General features: G+C 45.0%; 1 protein-coding gene across 3 annotated transcripts in view; it reads left to right on the top strand.

Annotated features, from left to right (window-relative positions):
* The window catches only part of PTPRU (protein tyrosine phosphatase receptor type U), a 349,047-nt gene that overhangs the window by 191,327 nt on the left and 140,163 nt on the right, over positions 1 to 17,557 (top strand). For all 3 annotated transcript variants that reach the window (XM_044434925.1, XM_044434924.1, XM_044434927.1), the window contains exon 8: positions 5,621 to 5,929. In XM_044434925.1, coding sequence (XP_044290860.1) covers positions 5,621 to 5,929 — 309 coding nt within the window. The remainder of the gene's footprint in view (positions 1 to 5,620; positions 5,930 to 17,557) is intronic.

Raw genomic sequence — 17,557 nt, 5'->3', positions numbered from 1 at the left:
AAAGCATGCCATGTTGTCACTTGGAGACCTTCAAGGGGCACTGAGGGCTGGGTAGCCTGTGAAGGAGCTGATCTGCAGTCTTTCTGCCGGGAACAGTGGTGGAACAATACCAGACCTGATCAGACTGAAACACACCGGACTTTTGCTGCCGCCACTGAAAGCAGGGCAGACATGCATTCAGCATCTCTCCCCTCTGCCACCAAAATTATGGGCAAAAGAGGCTGCAAATGTGGAATGGCTTTTTTGGCACAGCTTGAATGAATGGATCGCTGTAGTTTCCTGGGCTGCTGCTATTAGAAAAAAGAAGGCCTTGATTAGTATGCAGATCATATCTGTCTCGTCATGTCCTTTTGCTTCGCAGTATCTGTCTGCTTTCTTGTGAGTGGTTGTCTTTATTTCTGGATGCTAGCTTCTTGGAATTTGGGTGGCGCCTTTGATTATTATGAATGTTATTCGGCTTAAGGCTGCCTTGGTCTGCTGCACACCACCATGCTGAACCATCTGCTAGTCTAACTCTGTGGAAATACATAAATTAATAAATAAATAAAGTGCCTCCATTAACTGTGTGTGTCTCAAAAGACAGATGGGCCCACCCTGGCCCCAGGCTTACAGCTGAAATGACAAGATGCACAAAGAAAGAGGGAGGAGGGAGAGCAGCTCGACAACGCATTTTGTTCGTGGGTGCTCATGTCTAAGTGGCACCAGGCTAGTCTCCCCTTTGGCAGTGCTCTCCCCGGAAAGGAAGGGCACACAGTTTCCCAGCAGCCCTCAGGTCTGGAACAGAACTTGGTCAACGTTCTTTTAGAAGCTCTCTTTCCCTTTGGGTCCTTTGGGAAAAACCGGCTCCCACATCTTTTCCACTGCTGCTCCCTGCCTACAGGATCCTCACAGTGCTCCTCTGTGCCACTTTTGCAATGCTGTGCAAAGCCAGATCAGAGTGAAGTCATCCCCTCCTGCCTTCACTCTGATCTGGCTTTACACGTAGCAAAGCTCAGGGAGCCAAGGTTCCATTTGGATGCCAGGAAGCACTTCCTGACAGTCAGGACCCTGAGGGTGTGGAATGGGGTTCCATGGGAGGTGGTTGAGGCCCCATCGGTGAGGGTGTTCAAAGATAGGCTGGACATGCACATGGTGGGCATGTCGTGAGCGGAGCCGGCTGGAGCCAGGGGTCCCCTTCTGACTCATTCTGTTTCTATGTTACACAGAGACATGCACAAATAAGAGGTGCTCAGTTCCAATGCTGAATGGGATCACTAGCAATAATAAATGAGGGGAGGTCTTTCTATCTGTCATCGACTCTGCCGAGTAGACAAAATGCGACATTTGAAAGGGTGGTAAGCTGGGGTTGGACACTTTGATGTGACTCTAGTTCACAGCATCTCTTTCCTCACCCTTGCTGTCACAAGGAAATTGTCAGTTGAAGCTGTATTCTTGCTCCTTCCAGCTGTTCATGTACTAGATTGTGGCTGGAGTGGGTTTGTATTGTTGCTTGCCATTTTGTTCTTCCTGTGAGCGAGGGGGTGGAATCTCCTGGTAGCGCTTGGCTGGTGATAAGGGTTCGACATCTTTAACCAGTGCCCTGCATGCCATGTCTTTGGAGCCTGCCAGCAATTCCAGCTATTAGGAGATTCCTCCTTTCCAGTGTCTATCTAAAAACATGATTGTGGTGAATTGTCAGAGGTTTATGAATTGCTTCACATGGTCCTATAAGTCCATGGTCCTCTACCATTCCCAAGCATCTCATCGTGTCCTTTTGGGAAATACCTCCCTGCAGTTGTGTGCTCCTCTCTCTGTCTCTCTCTGAGCTGATCCTTCAATATTAAGATAAACAACCTCTGTGTTAGATAGTGGTAAAGGAACCAGACTCCTTACTCAAGCAGACAATTGCTGTTGACAATCGGTTATGGTACTCAATTAAGCCTCTTCTCAGTGACTCAGTTCCATACAGGTCCCTTTCAGGAGCCCAGCCCTGGACTTGTTGAAGAGTCGAGGCCTTCCATCCCATTGTGGCTGTTTCCTGGAGCTCCTTCTCCCTGAGTGCAGCTGATCCACTTTTCCTCTATGCCCTTGCCTAATGACTCCACATCAAAGGCAAAGGCCTGATGAGGAATGAGAAAAACACAGGACTGCTGGGAGGATTTATGGATCCCAGCGAGAACATGACGCATGCTCCTTTTACTAATTCTGAAACAATCAGCGTCATTCTTTGACATCTATTGGTCAGGAAGGTCAGGATGGAGGAAAACAGCAGCATTAGAAGCTGCCTCGTGCTGTATCAGACTCTTGGTCCATCAAGATCAGTATTGGCGGCTCTCTGGAGCTTCAGAGAGTAGCCTTTCCCAGCCCAAGCTGGAACTACCTTCCCCGTGTGTTCTTCTAGACCTGTTCTGATTCAGAGGTATCTAGAACCTGTGATGCTACCTACCCTGGGATGCCTGGGTCCTCTGTCTTCCTTTTGTAAGCCGTGGTCTTTAGGTGATGTTGGTACCCACTTTCCTGAATAAATGGGCCCTCTGGGTCTGAGTCCCTGCAAGACAAGAATATGATGGCCAGTTATGCAATCCCTCTCCCCCTGCCCCCCAAAAGGAAGGCATTGTCCTGAAAAGGCTGATTTCCATCAAACCCATACATACATACTAATTCATCAGTACAGATGCAAATTGGGAAATAGTGATTCTGTAATGGAATTGGAAGCTCGGCTTCTCACCACAGTGAGCATGAACGGGACCAGGTCTTGGTCTGCCTGCTTTCTCAGCTGTTGGTCCAGCTCCCACACTGGATCAGCATCAGACTCTCCTTACTGTGAGCTCTGTTGTTAAATGGCTTGGCCTGGGTAGCTCTTCAAGTGACTACTGTGCATTGCTTGCTTCTTTCCCCCATCACTATGCTCTTTTAATCTGATGGAAAATGAGCTGCTTTTTAATATAAGAAAATCAAGGGAGGAAAAAAGCTTCCGAGAATTTCTCATGGGCTTGGTTTATCTTGCCTAAACACAAGAAACCTTAGGTGGTAAAGGTGTGTATGTGAGTGTCCTGTCTTTTATTGTATAGTTCTCTTGTTGGAAGCCTTCGTGGCTTCTTGCACTTCAGCTGGAGCTCAGGGACAGCACCAAGAGGGGATGCCTTCCAAGGGGCTTTTTCAGATCAGGTGGAACAAGCAAAATGGGACCAGACTGCCAGCATAGTCGATGCTGTGGCCTCTTGGGTTTGCAGTGCAACCCACCCACCTTTAGGAAAATAAAGGAAGCTGTGCCAAAACTATCACCAGAGCTGATCTTTACTTGTGAGGAAACTGTTGGAGAATTTCTACTCCTCTTGGAGAAGTTCAGTGACATTTTCCATGCAATTTATCTGCCCTCAAGCGGGGTGGAAAATTTCAAGAGGTCATGTGTTCACAGCTTTACTTCAAACTGGACACTTTCATGTACAGGGCTTACCTTCAGATATAAGGCATATGTTACACTATCCAATAGTCCATAGATTGGCAATGATTTTCCTCCTCCATCTGTCTGCTTGGCTCTCTCATGTGCCCTAATTTAGTATATTTTTATCTCACCTTTTACTGTGGCTTACAAATCAAAACATTAATGACACGCATTTAATATCCTCCATCAACCTAAGCCCCTGAACATCAAAAGTAACCAGACACTGCCTGGGGAAAGAAGTGTTTTAACCTGCCCCATAAGCAACCCGGTTTCAGTACAACTAAGGGATTTCATATGTGACAGGGGTGTGAGGCAAAAACTCAGCAAAGAATATAATCTCTGCTGCTCCCTGAAGTATTGTTTCAAAGGGATCGTTCCTTTTCATGTTGTCTCTTTGGTGTGACCCAGTTGACTTAATTAGAGGACTGCCTTCCGCAACCCTGAATAAGCAGCCTCTCACCCTCACAAGACTTCTAGGCCTGCTGCAAATATTTCCCCTTACCATCCTTCCTCCCCTTAGCCCTGGAAATGTAGCTGCCCTGTTCTAGGGCAAGAGGCTAGAGCGGGAAGTCCCAGCATGGCAAGAGATGCAAGCATCTTGATAGCCCTTTGGGGTGCAGTTTGCTCCTACCGAATATTTTTGCTCCTATGGACAGTCAGTTTGCTCCTATAGAAAATGTGCCACTTTTCAAGCTCTTTCTGTGTGACTAAGTAAGATGAAGAATATAAATTGATTTGTGGATAAGTGACTATTTGGTTTTTGCCTTTGGACAAGAAATTGATTGTGATGTTACCTGTCTGTTTTCTGATCTTGCAGATTGTGCTAGAATTTCAGTGTGACTGAAATGCTTTATCTGACATTATGGACTATAAGGGAATACAGTGGGCACAAAGGGTTAAAGGCAACCATGCCAGAACAAATTATGCACATTTCTTCCTTGGGATCTGATCTGGCCAGGTTGCTCTTCTGTTTTGCATACTGTCATTGTGAATTTAAATTTGTATTGTTTTTATCTCCGTTCAGAGGGGAAAAACACGCACACATATATATTTAAAAGTAAAATATGCACCATGAAGACAGTGCATGTGAATCAACAGGAGAGGGCTGTAAATCAACCTCTAAAAATCTGAAGAGTCTCTCTTGCATTTTCAGATTCCTGCAAAACAGCTTTAGAACGTGCAGATAAAATCCAGTGGGACATAGTCTCTCATTTTAACAACAAAACCCCCAACCTTGATAGAAATTGTAATTTTATTGAAATGTATCCCCACTTATGTGTTGCCACAGCAGTGTAAATTTGGTCTCTATGTGGACAACTAAAATACCTTTAAAATAACAGTTGCAGAAAAACAGCTCCCATAAAATTGATAGATTTTTATCATTATGAGAAAGAAAAGAGACAGAACGATCAGATTGATTGGTCCCAGCTATGTTGCCCAAATACCTGTGAGAAAAGCTCCTGCTGCATTTTGCTTAGTCTGGTTTTTCACCTGGTGCTGTCTCGTTCAATGATGTTTATAAAAAAACAATCCCAAATATTTAACAAGAAGGAGGCACCAGCAGACACAGGGGAGCAGTTGCTGCCTGATATATTGGGAGAGTTTCATGGCATGGTGGGTTTTCATTCTGCCCCAGACAGCACAGACCAGCAGCTTCTAACTGCTAAAGAATGTTAAGAACAGCCCCACACATTTCTTATACACGTGAACCGGCAGTGTTCAGATTGTGCTGTCACTGAAATTGTAGTTAAAAGAAGTTTCGTCCAAAGGAGGAAACAGTTATTTATGGTACATAGCTGTCTTTATCGCTACTGGGCCAGACCTAAGGTAATATGAATGCATAAAGTCCTGAAGAACTTGGGACCCGGTTAGTTGAGGGAGTGTCTTCTTCTTTACTAGGGTGGTCTTCTTCACAAAGATCACCCACCAAGTGGCTCCATGTGGACATATAGCCCAGTTGAAGTCCACCTGAAGAAGATTTGTTTGGCTTCTCCCATGGTCATTTCTTTACAAATCAGGTTCTTTTTATCCCAGATATGGAGTACTTTGTGAATTCTAGTAAACTCTGATCACGAAACCTGCAGCATCCCTGCTGCTGAGCTGTGGTCCCACCCCAATTCTTGAACTGCATCTTTCTACTCAGGATGCTTCTTGAGCCATTGTTCTAATCCTCTTCTCTTTCTGTTGCTGTGGCAGAACCCATGAGGGCACCCAAAGGCCTTGCCTTTGCAGAGATCCAGTCGAGACAGCTGACTCTTCAGTGGGAACCCCTGGGCTACAACCTGACACGTTGTCACACGTATACCGTCACACTCTGCTATTGCTATGCTGTGAGTGCTGGCCACAACCAGACCTTTCGGGAATGTGTGAAGGTGGAGCACAATACAAACCACTACACCATCAAGAATCTGCTGCCATACAAAAATGTCCACGTCAAACTTATCCTCTCCAACCCTGAGGGCCGGAAAGAAGGCAAAGAGATGATATTTCAGACTGATGAAGATGGTGAGTGTTGCATCTTGAATTTATGGGGATGGAAAGAGATGGAGACAACCTTTCCTCTCATGCATCAAACAAGCATTTTCCCTAAGGGGAGAAGGAAGGGGTAGGCTATTAAAATTCCCAAGAGAACCTTAGCTACACACTGCTAGATTAATGAAACTGTTTGGTTGAGGATCATTCCCAAAGGGATGAGCTGGTGGAATCTACCAGGTGCCGGAGAATCAGAGACTAGTAGAGCTGGAAGGGGGCAGAGGGCCACCAGGTCCAACCCACTGCTGAGTGCAGGACTATGAGTTAACCCAACCTTCTCAGAGGGTGTGGTGTCCTCCTGTGCAGACTCAGGGAAGAGGGGTGGAAGGAAACAAGCTTGGGAATACCTATGATTCCTGAAATACCACCCCAAAGCATCAGATGCATGAATAATACAAAAGCAAAGGTTCAGTGAATACTGTTACTTGAGATCTCTGTAGAAGGAGAGTCATTCGTTTCCCCACAGCATCGTTCCAGTGACAGCAGCTTCCAAAACATCTGGGAAGGTAACCTGCAGGGCCAGTCCTGCCATTAGGCAGAGTGAACAGCTCGTCTCAGGTAGCAAATGCCAGAGGGCAAAAAGACGCCATGCTGCCCTCTCGTGTTGCAAATGATGTTCCTTCACTGATACTGAAGTACAGTTCAGATATCCACCCCAATCACTTTCTGTACATGGAATTTGACTGGGATGTGATATCTTGTTCTTCATCTCAGGCCACAAATTACATTGGGCCAGCCCTGATAACTTTCCCCTGAAACTGTGACTAGGATTTCATAGAAGAACATAGAACCGATTCCCGATACCACCTCCCCATTTTTATGGTTTTAGAACCTTCTTGTGACCTTTGCAAGAAGGTTCAGAAAGGCTGTTCATCTCTCAGGCAGCTGGGCTTAATTTCCGCTGCCCCAATCCATTTCATTGAAACCCAAAGCTTGTGTTTAAATTGTCATCGTCATCATCATCCCCCACCCCAAGGGTGTGTAAATTCAGATTGTGGCCCTAGTATAAGGGAGAATGGTGTTTCTGCTCTTTCAGTCACACGATGATTCCAATGTCTGCAATTTATATTGTTCTAAATTACCCCTAAGAGGAAATGGACCACTGTTTGTATATTGTATATACTATTTGTATATGCCCAGTTGGAATCACAGTGGAGGGAGAAGGTTGAAAGGCCCCCATCCATCATGTTCAGATACTGATCAAGATGGAGAGCCCTGCACTTACTCTAGACTACAAAATCAAATGAATCATATATAGCTACTAGCTATGTCCTTAAAGCAGAGCGTGCTTGCTCACTCTAAATATGCATTCTGTTGCATGGGATGGTCAGTCTTAACTCAGGCAGACCGATGAATGGTTTGGTCTTGATGGGCAGATGCCAAGGGATGATGATTCCTTTGGAGGATTTTCTGTGTGTGAGCGGATGGGTGGCTGCTAGAACCGTGGCTCTGTCAACATACACCTAGCCACACCTGCTGATTTGGCATTGACTTTTACTGGAGAGGAGGAGGTGGTTGTAAACCATCGTAGTCATTGTAGACGAAGCAGGTTAGACATGCTTGGAAGGAAGGGGCGGGCACCAGGACTGATAGATGGAACAAAGAACGAATAGAGGAAAGAATGGAGCAGAGAGAAGAATAGACCAGTATGACCAGGGAATATGAGGTGTCCTACAAACTCCTGTGAAGATGTCCATTTGCCTGGTCACTTGTCCGAGTGGGGTAGCCCTTGTCCTAGTGTCAAAGCAACATATAGAGTTGAAACCATCAGTTCTTTTGCATGCATGTCTTTGCATTTCAGTAAATTTATTCCTCTAGGGTGATTCCATTGATGAGAAATTGTGTATATCAACAAAAATTATATGAAGCAATGCTGCAGTGCAGGACAGCAATTTGGTAGTGTTGCCATGGTTACCAGTAGGACTTATTTACACATGCACGAGACCAGCTGATCATTGTTCTTTTCTCCTCCCTATTCCTGCTTCTCTTTCCCTGGCTTGTCGTTAGAGAAGGTTGAGCACCTACAGGCAAGTGTGGGGCTGGTAGAAATCCTTGTGGGAAAGAGAGGACAGGAGGGAGGGGGAAGCAAATGGCAGGGGATGGTCCCCCTCTAATAATTCAGATCCCAAGAAATGAATTGGCCACAATGACATGGGAGTGAAGGAACTTGACAAGGTGAGTGTGGCACTGAAAGGAAAGTGGAATTACAATTTAGAACTCTTCCCCTGATGGAGAAAGAGCCTTGCAAGTGGAAAGCGGGTAGATTTTGAAGCAGGCTGGGCTGTACATTTCTTCCTATGAGTGGGTCATTCCAAGGAGGTTCAACCTGGTGCTGTTGTTAAAACAAGGTATCACCCATCCCAGCCGGTATCTGTAGGGGTGCTCTGCAGAATTCCATTGCATGCGAAGAATGGTCCCGGGGATATATGTAAGGCAAGGGGGGTGTTAAATCCCTCCTTAGCTTTTCTATTTTTGGAGAGTTTATATTTCATTTCAGAGACTTCTTTTCAGAGCAGACAGTTTTCCTTTCATCTTTTTGTAATGTATATCAAAGCTTAATAACAATAACAACAATTATTCTAATTAGTACCTTGTTCTCAGCCGGTTTCTTTCATCTCTGGATCTCAAATGCCAATTAATTAAGGCTCATGACACCTCTGTGAGGTAGAAATTAATGGTGACAAAGGGCCCAGAGGTCATCTTGCCTCTGATGTCTGCTCTGTGTAGACGGTTCATTACTTTTGACCTGAATAAGTGCTGTTTCATATCACAAAGGACCGTTTCCCTTTTTTTTCCACTGATAATTGGGCCACATTGCTTGAATGGTGTTTTTGAATTAAAAGGTTCCTGTGGTGCTCCTGTGTGAATGGTCACACTCAGAAGAGTTGTGTGTCAAATGGCATCAAGGACTCAGATCCAGCTTAGAGATTTCTATCAGGCAGGAGGCTGCCAACTTGGATTTTTTGAATATTATTCTCAGAGAAATCTAGCTGTAGTCCAATAGGCCCTGTCTGTTGGGAGCGAGCAAGATGGCTGCTTTGGGTGCATGCTCAAGGGCTGTTGGCTGGTCTTGAGGAGGAGGGGGGGGGCAAGGATGTGGCCATCTCCAGATGCTGAGATGAGAAATGAGATGCTTATCTCAAGGCCGGACTCCCCAGGTGGGCAGGCAGACTCTAGGAAAAACCAAGATATGCCCTTGGCAGGAGTCATGCAGCTCAGTGACACTTATGGAAGTTGAGGAAGGTAACTGTTGGAGGCCCTCATTTTGCTTGGAAGCGATCTCAAATGCCGGTAAGGAAATGTGTTGGTAAAAATGAAAGAGCTAGGACGCTTTGCCAAGCACCAAGAGAGGCATCGAGGGGCAAACTGGTGTATGTGGGCTCCAAGTTGTCAACCTGGGTGCCTTCCGCCCATTCATACATCAGTCTGTGATTTCAGAGCACACGTACACACAAGCATCTGTTTGACCACTGTGTGAATAGAATACTGGGCTAAATAGCTACTGGCCTGATCCAGCATGGCCCTTTTTATGTTCTTCCTCAGAATGCAGGTGTGTCTGCGTTCACTTCAGAAGAAATGCAAATTGGAAGTAAAACCCCCCATTTGTTCCATTTGTTGTATGTTTTGAAACTAACACATCAAAAAACAAAAGGTTACCCTTTTCATTACTCTCATTCATACCCATTAAGAACACAACGATATTATTGGTATCCTGTTTTGGAGAACACTTTTAATATGGTGCTTTGGTCTTTCCGTCCTTTCGTCTTTTATTGTTCACAGTTCTGGAATCTGTTCAGATGTGGGGAGGTATAAAAATTTTGTGCACAAACAAAATAAGGGCCATGCTGGATGAGGCCAGAGGTCCATCTAGGCTAGAGTTCTGTTGACATGGTGTCCAAACAGTTGACTATGGGAAACTCACAGGCAGAACAACAATACCCACCCACCCATGTTCCCCGTCAACTGGTGCACATAAGTATACTGCCTCTGTTACCAGAAGTAGCATATGACCATCAGCTATCCATAGCTTTCTACGCCTAACAACACCCTTTTACAACCGGGGACCCTTCTGATATTTGGAACTTCCATCAGTTCCAGCCAACATGGATAATAGCCAGGGAATTTTGGAGGTGTAGTCTGAAATGTTGGAGTGCACCAGCCTAGGGAAAGTCTGCCTTAAGGTATGGGGGACTCTTCTTGGTTGTCTCCTAATAGCTGCCATTTTATTAAATGCTTTGCTCATTTCCTCACTGAAATTCTGTGAAGCGGATCTAGAGGAACTTCCTTATGTTCAGATGTTGTTGTGCTAGCTGTGCCAAGCACTGGCCCTCTGAAGAACTCAGGATCCAGATGGGCCACACACGTGGGCAACAGCCAGGCCTTGTATCATTTCTATGGTGTCAGCGACCAGAGATGCATCGTGTTCCCAAGGGGAGCTTTAGGAAAGTTACTTTTGCTAATGACTCATTACACTGCTAATCTACCTTTTCACTGGCCAATTATTTCTCTCTGTGCATGCCAGAAAGACTCAGGTTCTGAACATCTCTTGCATTAATGATGACTTCGGCTGCATTGGAGCTTGCAGATGTGGAGAGTGAGTTGCAAAAGGCTTCCCTGAGGGAACTTTAGGGTCAGGCTGTGCAGCCTTTGCTGTTCTGGAGTCTACTTTGATTTTATTTTTACTAGAACCAAGAGGAACACTAATCAGAGCCATTTGCAAATGTTATGTGTGGGTGGGAGGCAGTGGAGTCATTTACTTGCATCGGATTTCTAAAAGACCCAGGAATTGGCTGTAATTGGCAAGATGATTGAGAGAGAGGCAAACCCACTTTCCCCAGGATTCACCATAGGCAGAATAAGCGCTACCCAAAGAATTTTCTTGCGTTTTCCCATTGTATGTATCAAAACTATTGCTTAGGTATAAAGAAACATAGGAAGTTCCCTTAGAAGTGACCATTGCTCATCCAGTCCAGCCTTCCCCTCCTTGGTGTCCTCCAGATATTATGGAGTTCAGCTCCCAGCAACCTGAACAAGAGTGCCAAATGGTCAGGCATCCTGGGAGTTGTCTAACATTTTTGGAGGATATCAGGTTGGAGAAGGCTGATCCAGCCTCCCTGGACCTTCTGGGACTGGCAACAGCTCTCTGGGGGTCTCAGAAAATGGGTCTTCACGTCACCTGCTACCTGGTCTTTCTGGACAGGAGTCTGCTGGAACTGAAAAGAACCTTGGAACTGGCTGGTAGTGGTGTCTCTAATGTCAGTAGGTCTGTGCATCTGTTCAGGATTTTACACTGCACTTTTACATAAGAAGCTATCTATGATTCTGAACCTATTTTGGGGATAGGGTTCAGCACCATAGATAACCCTTTTCAAGTTTAGACTAAAATCTGGCATAGATATACAGCCCAGCTAACATTGGAGTCACTGGCCCTGGTTGACTTGGCATGGAAAGTGAGTGGTCTGTGCCTGTGCTGTATCTTCTCCCCAAGTGATGGTCTTGATGATGACATTGCACTAGATGTGCTGGTAATCTTTGCCTCTTATGGCTTTGGGCAGTCTGTCTCAGAGGCCTTCTCTCTCTTCCCTCTCAGCAGCAATCCAGTACAAAGAGACACAATTTGCTGGTGCTGGGTGTTCAAATGCAGCTCTTCAGAAGACGACCCGATCGGGGCGTGAAGGAAGGCTCCTGCGGCATTGCTTGCAGGCTGTAGGGCCGCCCATGAGCATGGACCTTGTGTGTTTCTCCCATAATTTGCAATTAACTCCACTTTACAAGTTCAGAGTAAATACCAACATTAATCAGAGGGGAATTGTTTTAGTTTCTCATTCAGAGACTTACCATAAGACTTTACAGCTCCAGGTTACATTGTAATTAATCTCCACATTTCTGTTTAAGCCTTAAGTATTAGCAATTAACCTAGAGGAGCTTGTTACTGCTCAAGGCTCAGTTGCATTCAGGATATTAGTGGGCTCAATTTCCATGCCACCAAATCTCTGTGCAACTGCTCTGGCTTCATGAATAGTCCATGTACCAGCATAGTGCATGGTAGACATTAACACTGGACTGGGTTGAAAGGTGTTCCAGAAGAATGCCGAGAGAAAGAAGAGTGTTCCCATGCCTGTGGACTGGCTTGGCTATAGTGAGCTTGCGGTCATTGCCACCTCCTGGTCTTTGAAGGCCTTTGGGCAAGGGATCCTTAATGGACGCTCTTTATTTGGGAGCTTACTTTCTCCCCAGCATTGTCTCTAGCAGCCATTGCTCCTCAGACTTTCTCATCATTACTACCACTTGACTTCTTCATAGCACTGAAGCAAGTAGCCAGCGGCATCTGCTGCTCGCCACCACCACCACCACGGTCTGGGTAGAGTGAGAGGCAAGCAAGCAAGCAGTTTGCAATGGTAAAGAGGAGGAGAAACTCCAGGGGAGCCTTGTTTGGGGGACCCTCCTGCTTTTGTGGGAGCTTGCCAAGTGGCCACCCTTCACACCAGCCTAGTTTACACTTGTAGATCATGAAGTTGCAAGCTCTGGTATTCATGATTGGGAATGAGTTCCTGGAGTGATTGCTGGTAAGGTATTGGGAGCTGCCATGGATAGACCTGATTAGCTATTGATCTTGTGTTCTAGCCCCACATGGTGAGCATCTAGGTCTGTGCATTAGAAAAATCCCAGTGCCGGCAGTAATTTGTCACTTACTGACTGTGCACCAGTCTGAGACATGATGGGAGGGACCTGACAATCCACTTTTCATAAAGGTAGTCTCAGGATTAAGCTCATTCTGTCCCATTTCCTCACAGGTATGCATTTTTTAAAAGTGGCATGCAAAGTTGGGCACCCACCGGTTTGGTTTGTAAAAAGTGTAGATGTATGTTTGTGTATTTCTCTAATGCACACATTTTTCCTAGTGGTTTGCACTGATATGCCTCAGATTTCTGCTCCTATTTGCAAAGTCCCATCTTTTCTGCACACTTTAACTACCTTGTACATTTTATGCACTTTTCTTTTCCTTGGCTGTGTTGTCAACCTTGGGAAAGTATGGATCTTAAGCTGTAGCATTGCTTCAGCTTATATGATGGTTCAAGATGTGCTAATCTGTGAAATTAATGTAATGCTTAATAACTCATTTCCCACCCATCCCCAGTAAAGGTTTCTAGGTCAGCCTCAGGCTTTGCCTAAGGAGCAACAGCAACTAATATGTCTGAATTAGTGCAGCCAGAGCTTTGAGGGACCCAAGGCCCGCTCTGGAGCTTAACTTCAATCTTCAGAGCAGCTGAGAGGGGACATGTGTGTGAGTAACAGTGGATAGCAAAGTATTTTGGAGTTTCTTGGTCACAAACAGACAATCAAGATGCAACTGCTCTGTAAAAGACCTTCCTCTACCGATAGGAAGCTGTAGCTACATCCTTCTTGGCTTGGCTATGAGACTGCTGTAATGAGTACTTGCAATTGTTCAGGTGTAATGCACAACAGACTGCATGGTCAGTTGTGCATTGCAATTAGCTTAAGCTACGTTAAGCCAATTTCAGGCATAAAGTGCAGTGGCTTGTGCAATCATGCCCGTGCAAACATGACGGTAGTTGGAGTCTCTCTTTGGGCATAGTGTGGAACGTACTTTCTGCTAGTGCAATGCCATTGATGCTGGCAGAATCACCCAGCGGAATCCTGCCCCTGGGGCACTCCAAGAGTGTAGCACTAAGTCTTCAGTGTGCTTAGCCCATAGAACTGTGTCAAAGTGGGTCTGATTTTCCAAGGCAGCTTTTCTGCCATTGTGCCCAGCATTCCTAGCCATCACCCCTGCTGCCCAAGGTTGCTCGGAGTGGAAGTCCAAGACAGCGGAAGAATATCAGGTTGGGACAAGTTGCTCTAACCTGGAACCGATACAGCCCAGAGATCGCCCCGTTGTCTTGCTCTCAAAGTACCGGGGGCAATTAGCCCGTTTGGTCTCCGGATGAAGGAGAAAACCCTTCCTTTAGATCCAAAGGTTGAGTTTAGCTGACTTCAATGTGTCCAGCTCTGCATTCCTAACCTATTTTTTCTCATCCTGTAATTTCCCCCGCTGTTTTTAACCACACCATAATTGTTCCAGCTGTTTTCTTCTGTACCTTCTCACAGTGTCTCCAGCTGTGCCTTTGCTGTACCGTAAGCACTCCAACTGTTTTTCTGATTAACAAGGTTTTCTTCTCATCCTTTGAGCGGAATATCATCGCTAATACAGTGTGCTGCCTGTGCTTCTCAAGGGATCGATACATCTTTGTCTGAGCAGGGCGATACTGTAAATTGTACATGTCTGTTTCAATTATCTGCCTATCCAATTTATTTAATGTGGCTATCTGAATCTGCCCTGGACTGTTTTATGAAGCTCTGTTTCTGATATATTGCTATTGTCCTAGAGTGTTCATTAGAAATTCATTCTTTTTTGTGGGTTTGTTAAATCTTTTTCATATTAAAAATAATCAGATGAAAAATTGGCTTGATCTGAAGGGTGGGGGCAGGTGAGAAGACTCTTAAAATGCAGTTTTGTTGATCTCCCCCTAGGGTTTTTGTTTTAAAGTATAATTATGAGTAAAGGACGGGCCTGCCATTTTCTGGCTTCAGATTCTGGGATTCTTTTAGATCATGCCTAGTTAGGTCACTTTCTCTTCTCCTCTATCTCACTGTGAAAGTGCATCACAGAAAAATTTGTGGTCGTATCCTTCTATCCCAATTTGACCTCATCTGTTCAGTAAATTCGAAGGACATTTGCATGCCAGCATACAAGTGGCAATTACACACCCAGGAGTCTGTGCCAATTACAGTTCTCAGGGGCATAATTCATTCTGTGCTTTTGGACATACAAATGATTTACATGCTTTTGAAGAGGCTGAGTCTCAACCCTCAAGATGCCAATATAGTATGCACATGTGTAGAGAAAGCCTTTTGCATCAGATGAATTACACACACACATGGGGGGGGGAGAGGTGGGACCTACAGTAAAATATTAATCTTTCAAGTGTTCCTGATAGACAAAACTATCAGGTTTGCTTTCTCTCACATTTGATGTTTTTAAAAATCTCGTGTTTTTTCCATCCCCAAAATGAAAGAATGAAAATTATTAAATGAGAAATGAAGTAAAGTCTCGATTCATCTACACTGGCCCTGTTCAGTGCTTATTGCTATTCCCAATTTTTTCTGTGATGCACTTTCACTGTGATATAGAGGAGAAAGGTTTTGAACATGAGGAGCTTGTCTGAAAAAGAGAAGTGGCACCAGCGTGGTGGATTCTGCAGGGATTCCAGCCCAGAATTTTAAGAGTGATGCATTCAAAGCCCTGGACCTGGATTGTGGGGAAGGGAAGGGGTAATTATTCTTGGCATGCGTTCCAAGGTCAGGCAGATTAGGACTTGTCAGGTGAGGAGAGAGCCTGGGAATCAGAATCTCCAGAAGTTTAAATGGAAGAAGGGGGGCTTATCTCAAGGTTACCCTCCCCAGGTGTTCAGGTGGATATTGAGAAAAGTCAGGATTTACAACTGCATGGGAGAAGAACTCCTGCAGCCAGCCAAGCCTGGCCTGACTCTTGACCCCATGATGCAACACTGGGAGAGATGGGCCACCCAAACAGAGGAGTGATGGACAAAGAAGAGGCTTACCTGTGTCCGAAAGGACCCCCACCCCCGAGGGTACTTAAAAGGAGGGTTTTTAGAAGTAGTTGCTATATTGGGTTCAATGAACCGCTTGTGCATGCTTAAAGACTCATTCTTGGTTGATTGTGCTTCCTGGAAGTGCTCTGGAGAATTAAGAGCTTTTGCCAAAGAACACTCTGTTGTTTTGAAAGTGCAAGGGGAAAAGCTAGCGCACCACAGGTTGAACAGATCTGTTGGTTTTGGTTTCTCCCACTTTTTTTTAACTTTAAACTCTTCTCTCAGATATGGAGCACTCTGAAGGCTGGGAGAGGTGGGATTTTTCCATTTACATATCCAGGGCATTGTTTTAATGCACTTTTAAATAATAAATAGCAATCAGATGGAACTTGATCAGGACCGTGGCATGCAGAGGAGGATTTTAAGTCTTTTGCTGCATCTCAGTCTTGCTGCAAGGATGTCCCCACTAACATAAACTTTCTATATTGCCTAGGAGGGAAACTGCCAACTCCACATTCTTTTGAAGGGGGGAGGATTTAAAGGAAAAAGTAATTGTGCACCTATTCAGCAAATTCTGGTGATCTTGAACCTTGTTCCTCTTCACATCTTTGCTTCACCCTCAAGTCCAAATGCAGGGGAGTTCACCCATTACTATTAGCAACATGATATTTGCAAATACCCCATAAATCAGGGGGAACCAGTGGGATTTTGTGCAACTAATGCAAAATTTAGGGACAGGTGAGCATCCATGGCCACCTGTTAGAGGAATCCCAATGTGAGCAACAATTTGTTACTTACTGGCTGTGCACCCACCTGTGGCATGGGAGGGTTGTAAATGGGGGTGGGGATTTGACAGTCTATTTCAACTGAAGGTCAGATTTTCAGGTTTAAGTTCATCCTGTCCCATTTCTACATAGGCAAGCATTTTTAAAAGTTTGCATGCAAATTTGGAATCCTTTGTTTGCTTTTTTGTAGACATGTAGATTTATGCCAGAAGTTTTCTCTAATGTACACATTTTTCTAATTGTTTGCACTGATATGCTTCAGATTTCTGTTCCTATTTCCAAAGCCCCAACTTTTGTGCACACTTTTCACTACCTTGTACATTTTATGCACTTTTCTTTTCCTTGGCTGTGTTTTCCACCTTGGGGAAGTATGGCTCTCAAGCCATGACTTTGCCTTGGCTGATATGATGGTTCGGAATGTGCAAATTTGGAGAATTACTGATCTCCCTCCCATACCCAGTAAAGGTTTCTAGGTCAGTCTAGGTGGCTGCTTGAGGCCTTGTGCTTGGAGTAGGGATGTGTGAGAACATGCTTTGCAGATGGGCATCTATTGGATTCCCAAACCAAAAGTCAGATGGATTTTCTGGACTCCACCCACTTCCTTGCAGCCGTGAGTCTGACTTGGTGCTGATCGGCTGTGCATTTGTGCAGGTGTCCACCAAGAATCAAGTCCTACACAAGCAGTGCATTCTTCTGCACATGTGACTTGCAGCCTCTGTGCTGTACATGCTGGGGAAGAAGGTTGCCAGTTGCACAGCTGGAGCTGCATGATCATTCGTGGAAATCCTCTGGGCTTGGCTTGCTTCCCAAGCCAGGCTGAGCATAGGAAGTTTGATAACAGAAGAGAGATGGATCCTGAGACCATCATCACAACCTTAGCTTGGAAGGAACCTGCCAAAGGATCATCAGCTTACTGGCCCACTGGGTAGCAAATCCTACAGTTTATCTTCATTGTAAAACTGAGTTACAGAGCCAACATTAAGTCAAGAGTTGATGATGATTTTAATACCTTGTCCATTCAACAGTGTATCAGTGATGGAAAATTATTGTCATCAGATCCAGGCATGCAAACTTTCCATTTTATGACAAGGATGACACACATGAATGATGCATCAAAGTTGTCCAGTGTGCTTAAATGATTCAAGACATGATTAAGAGAATAATTCAAGTGGAGGGCCATCAAGAATTCTCCCTTCTGAAGT

This window comes from Varanus komodoensis, unplaced genomic scaffold (genome assembly GCF_004798865.1).
Source record: "Varanus komodoensis strain SLA01 unplaced genomic scaffold, ASM479886v1 scaffold29_1, whole genome shotgun sequence".
NCBI lineage: Eukaryota > Metazoa > Chordata > Lepidosauria > Squamata > Varanidae > Varanus > Varanus komodoensis.
Note: the sequence above shows the minus strand (reverse complement) of the source record. Positions and strands in the feature narration are given on the sequence as shown.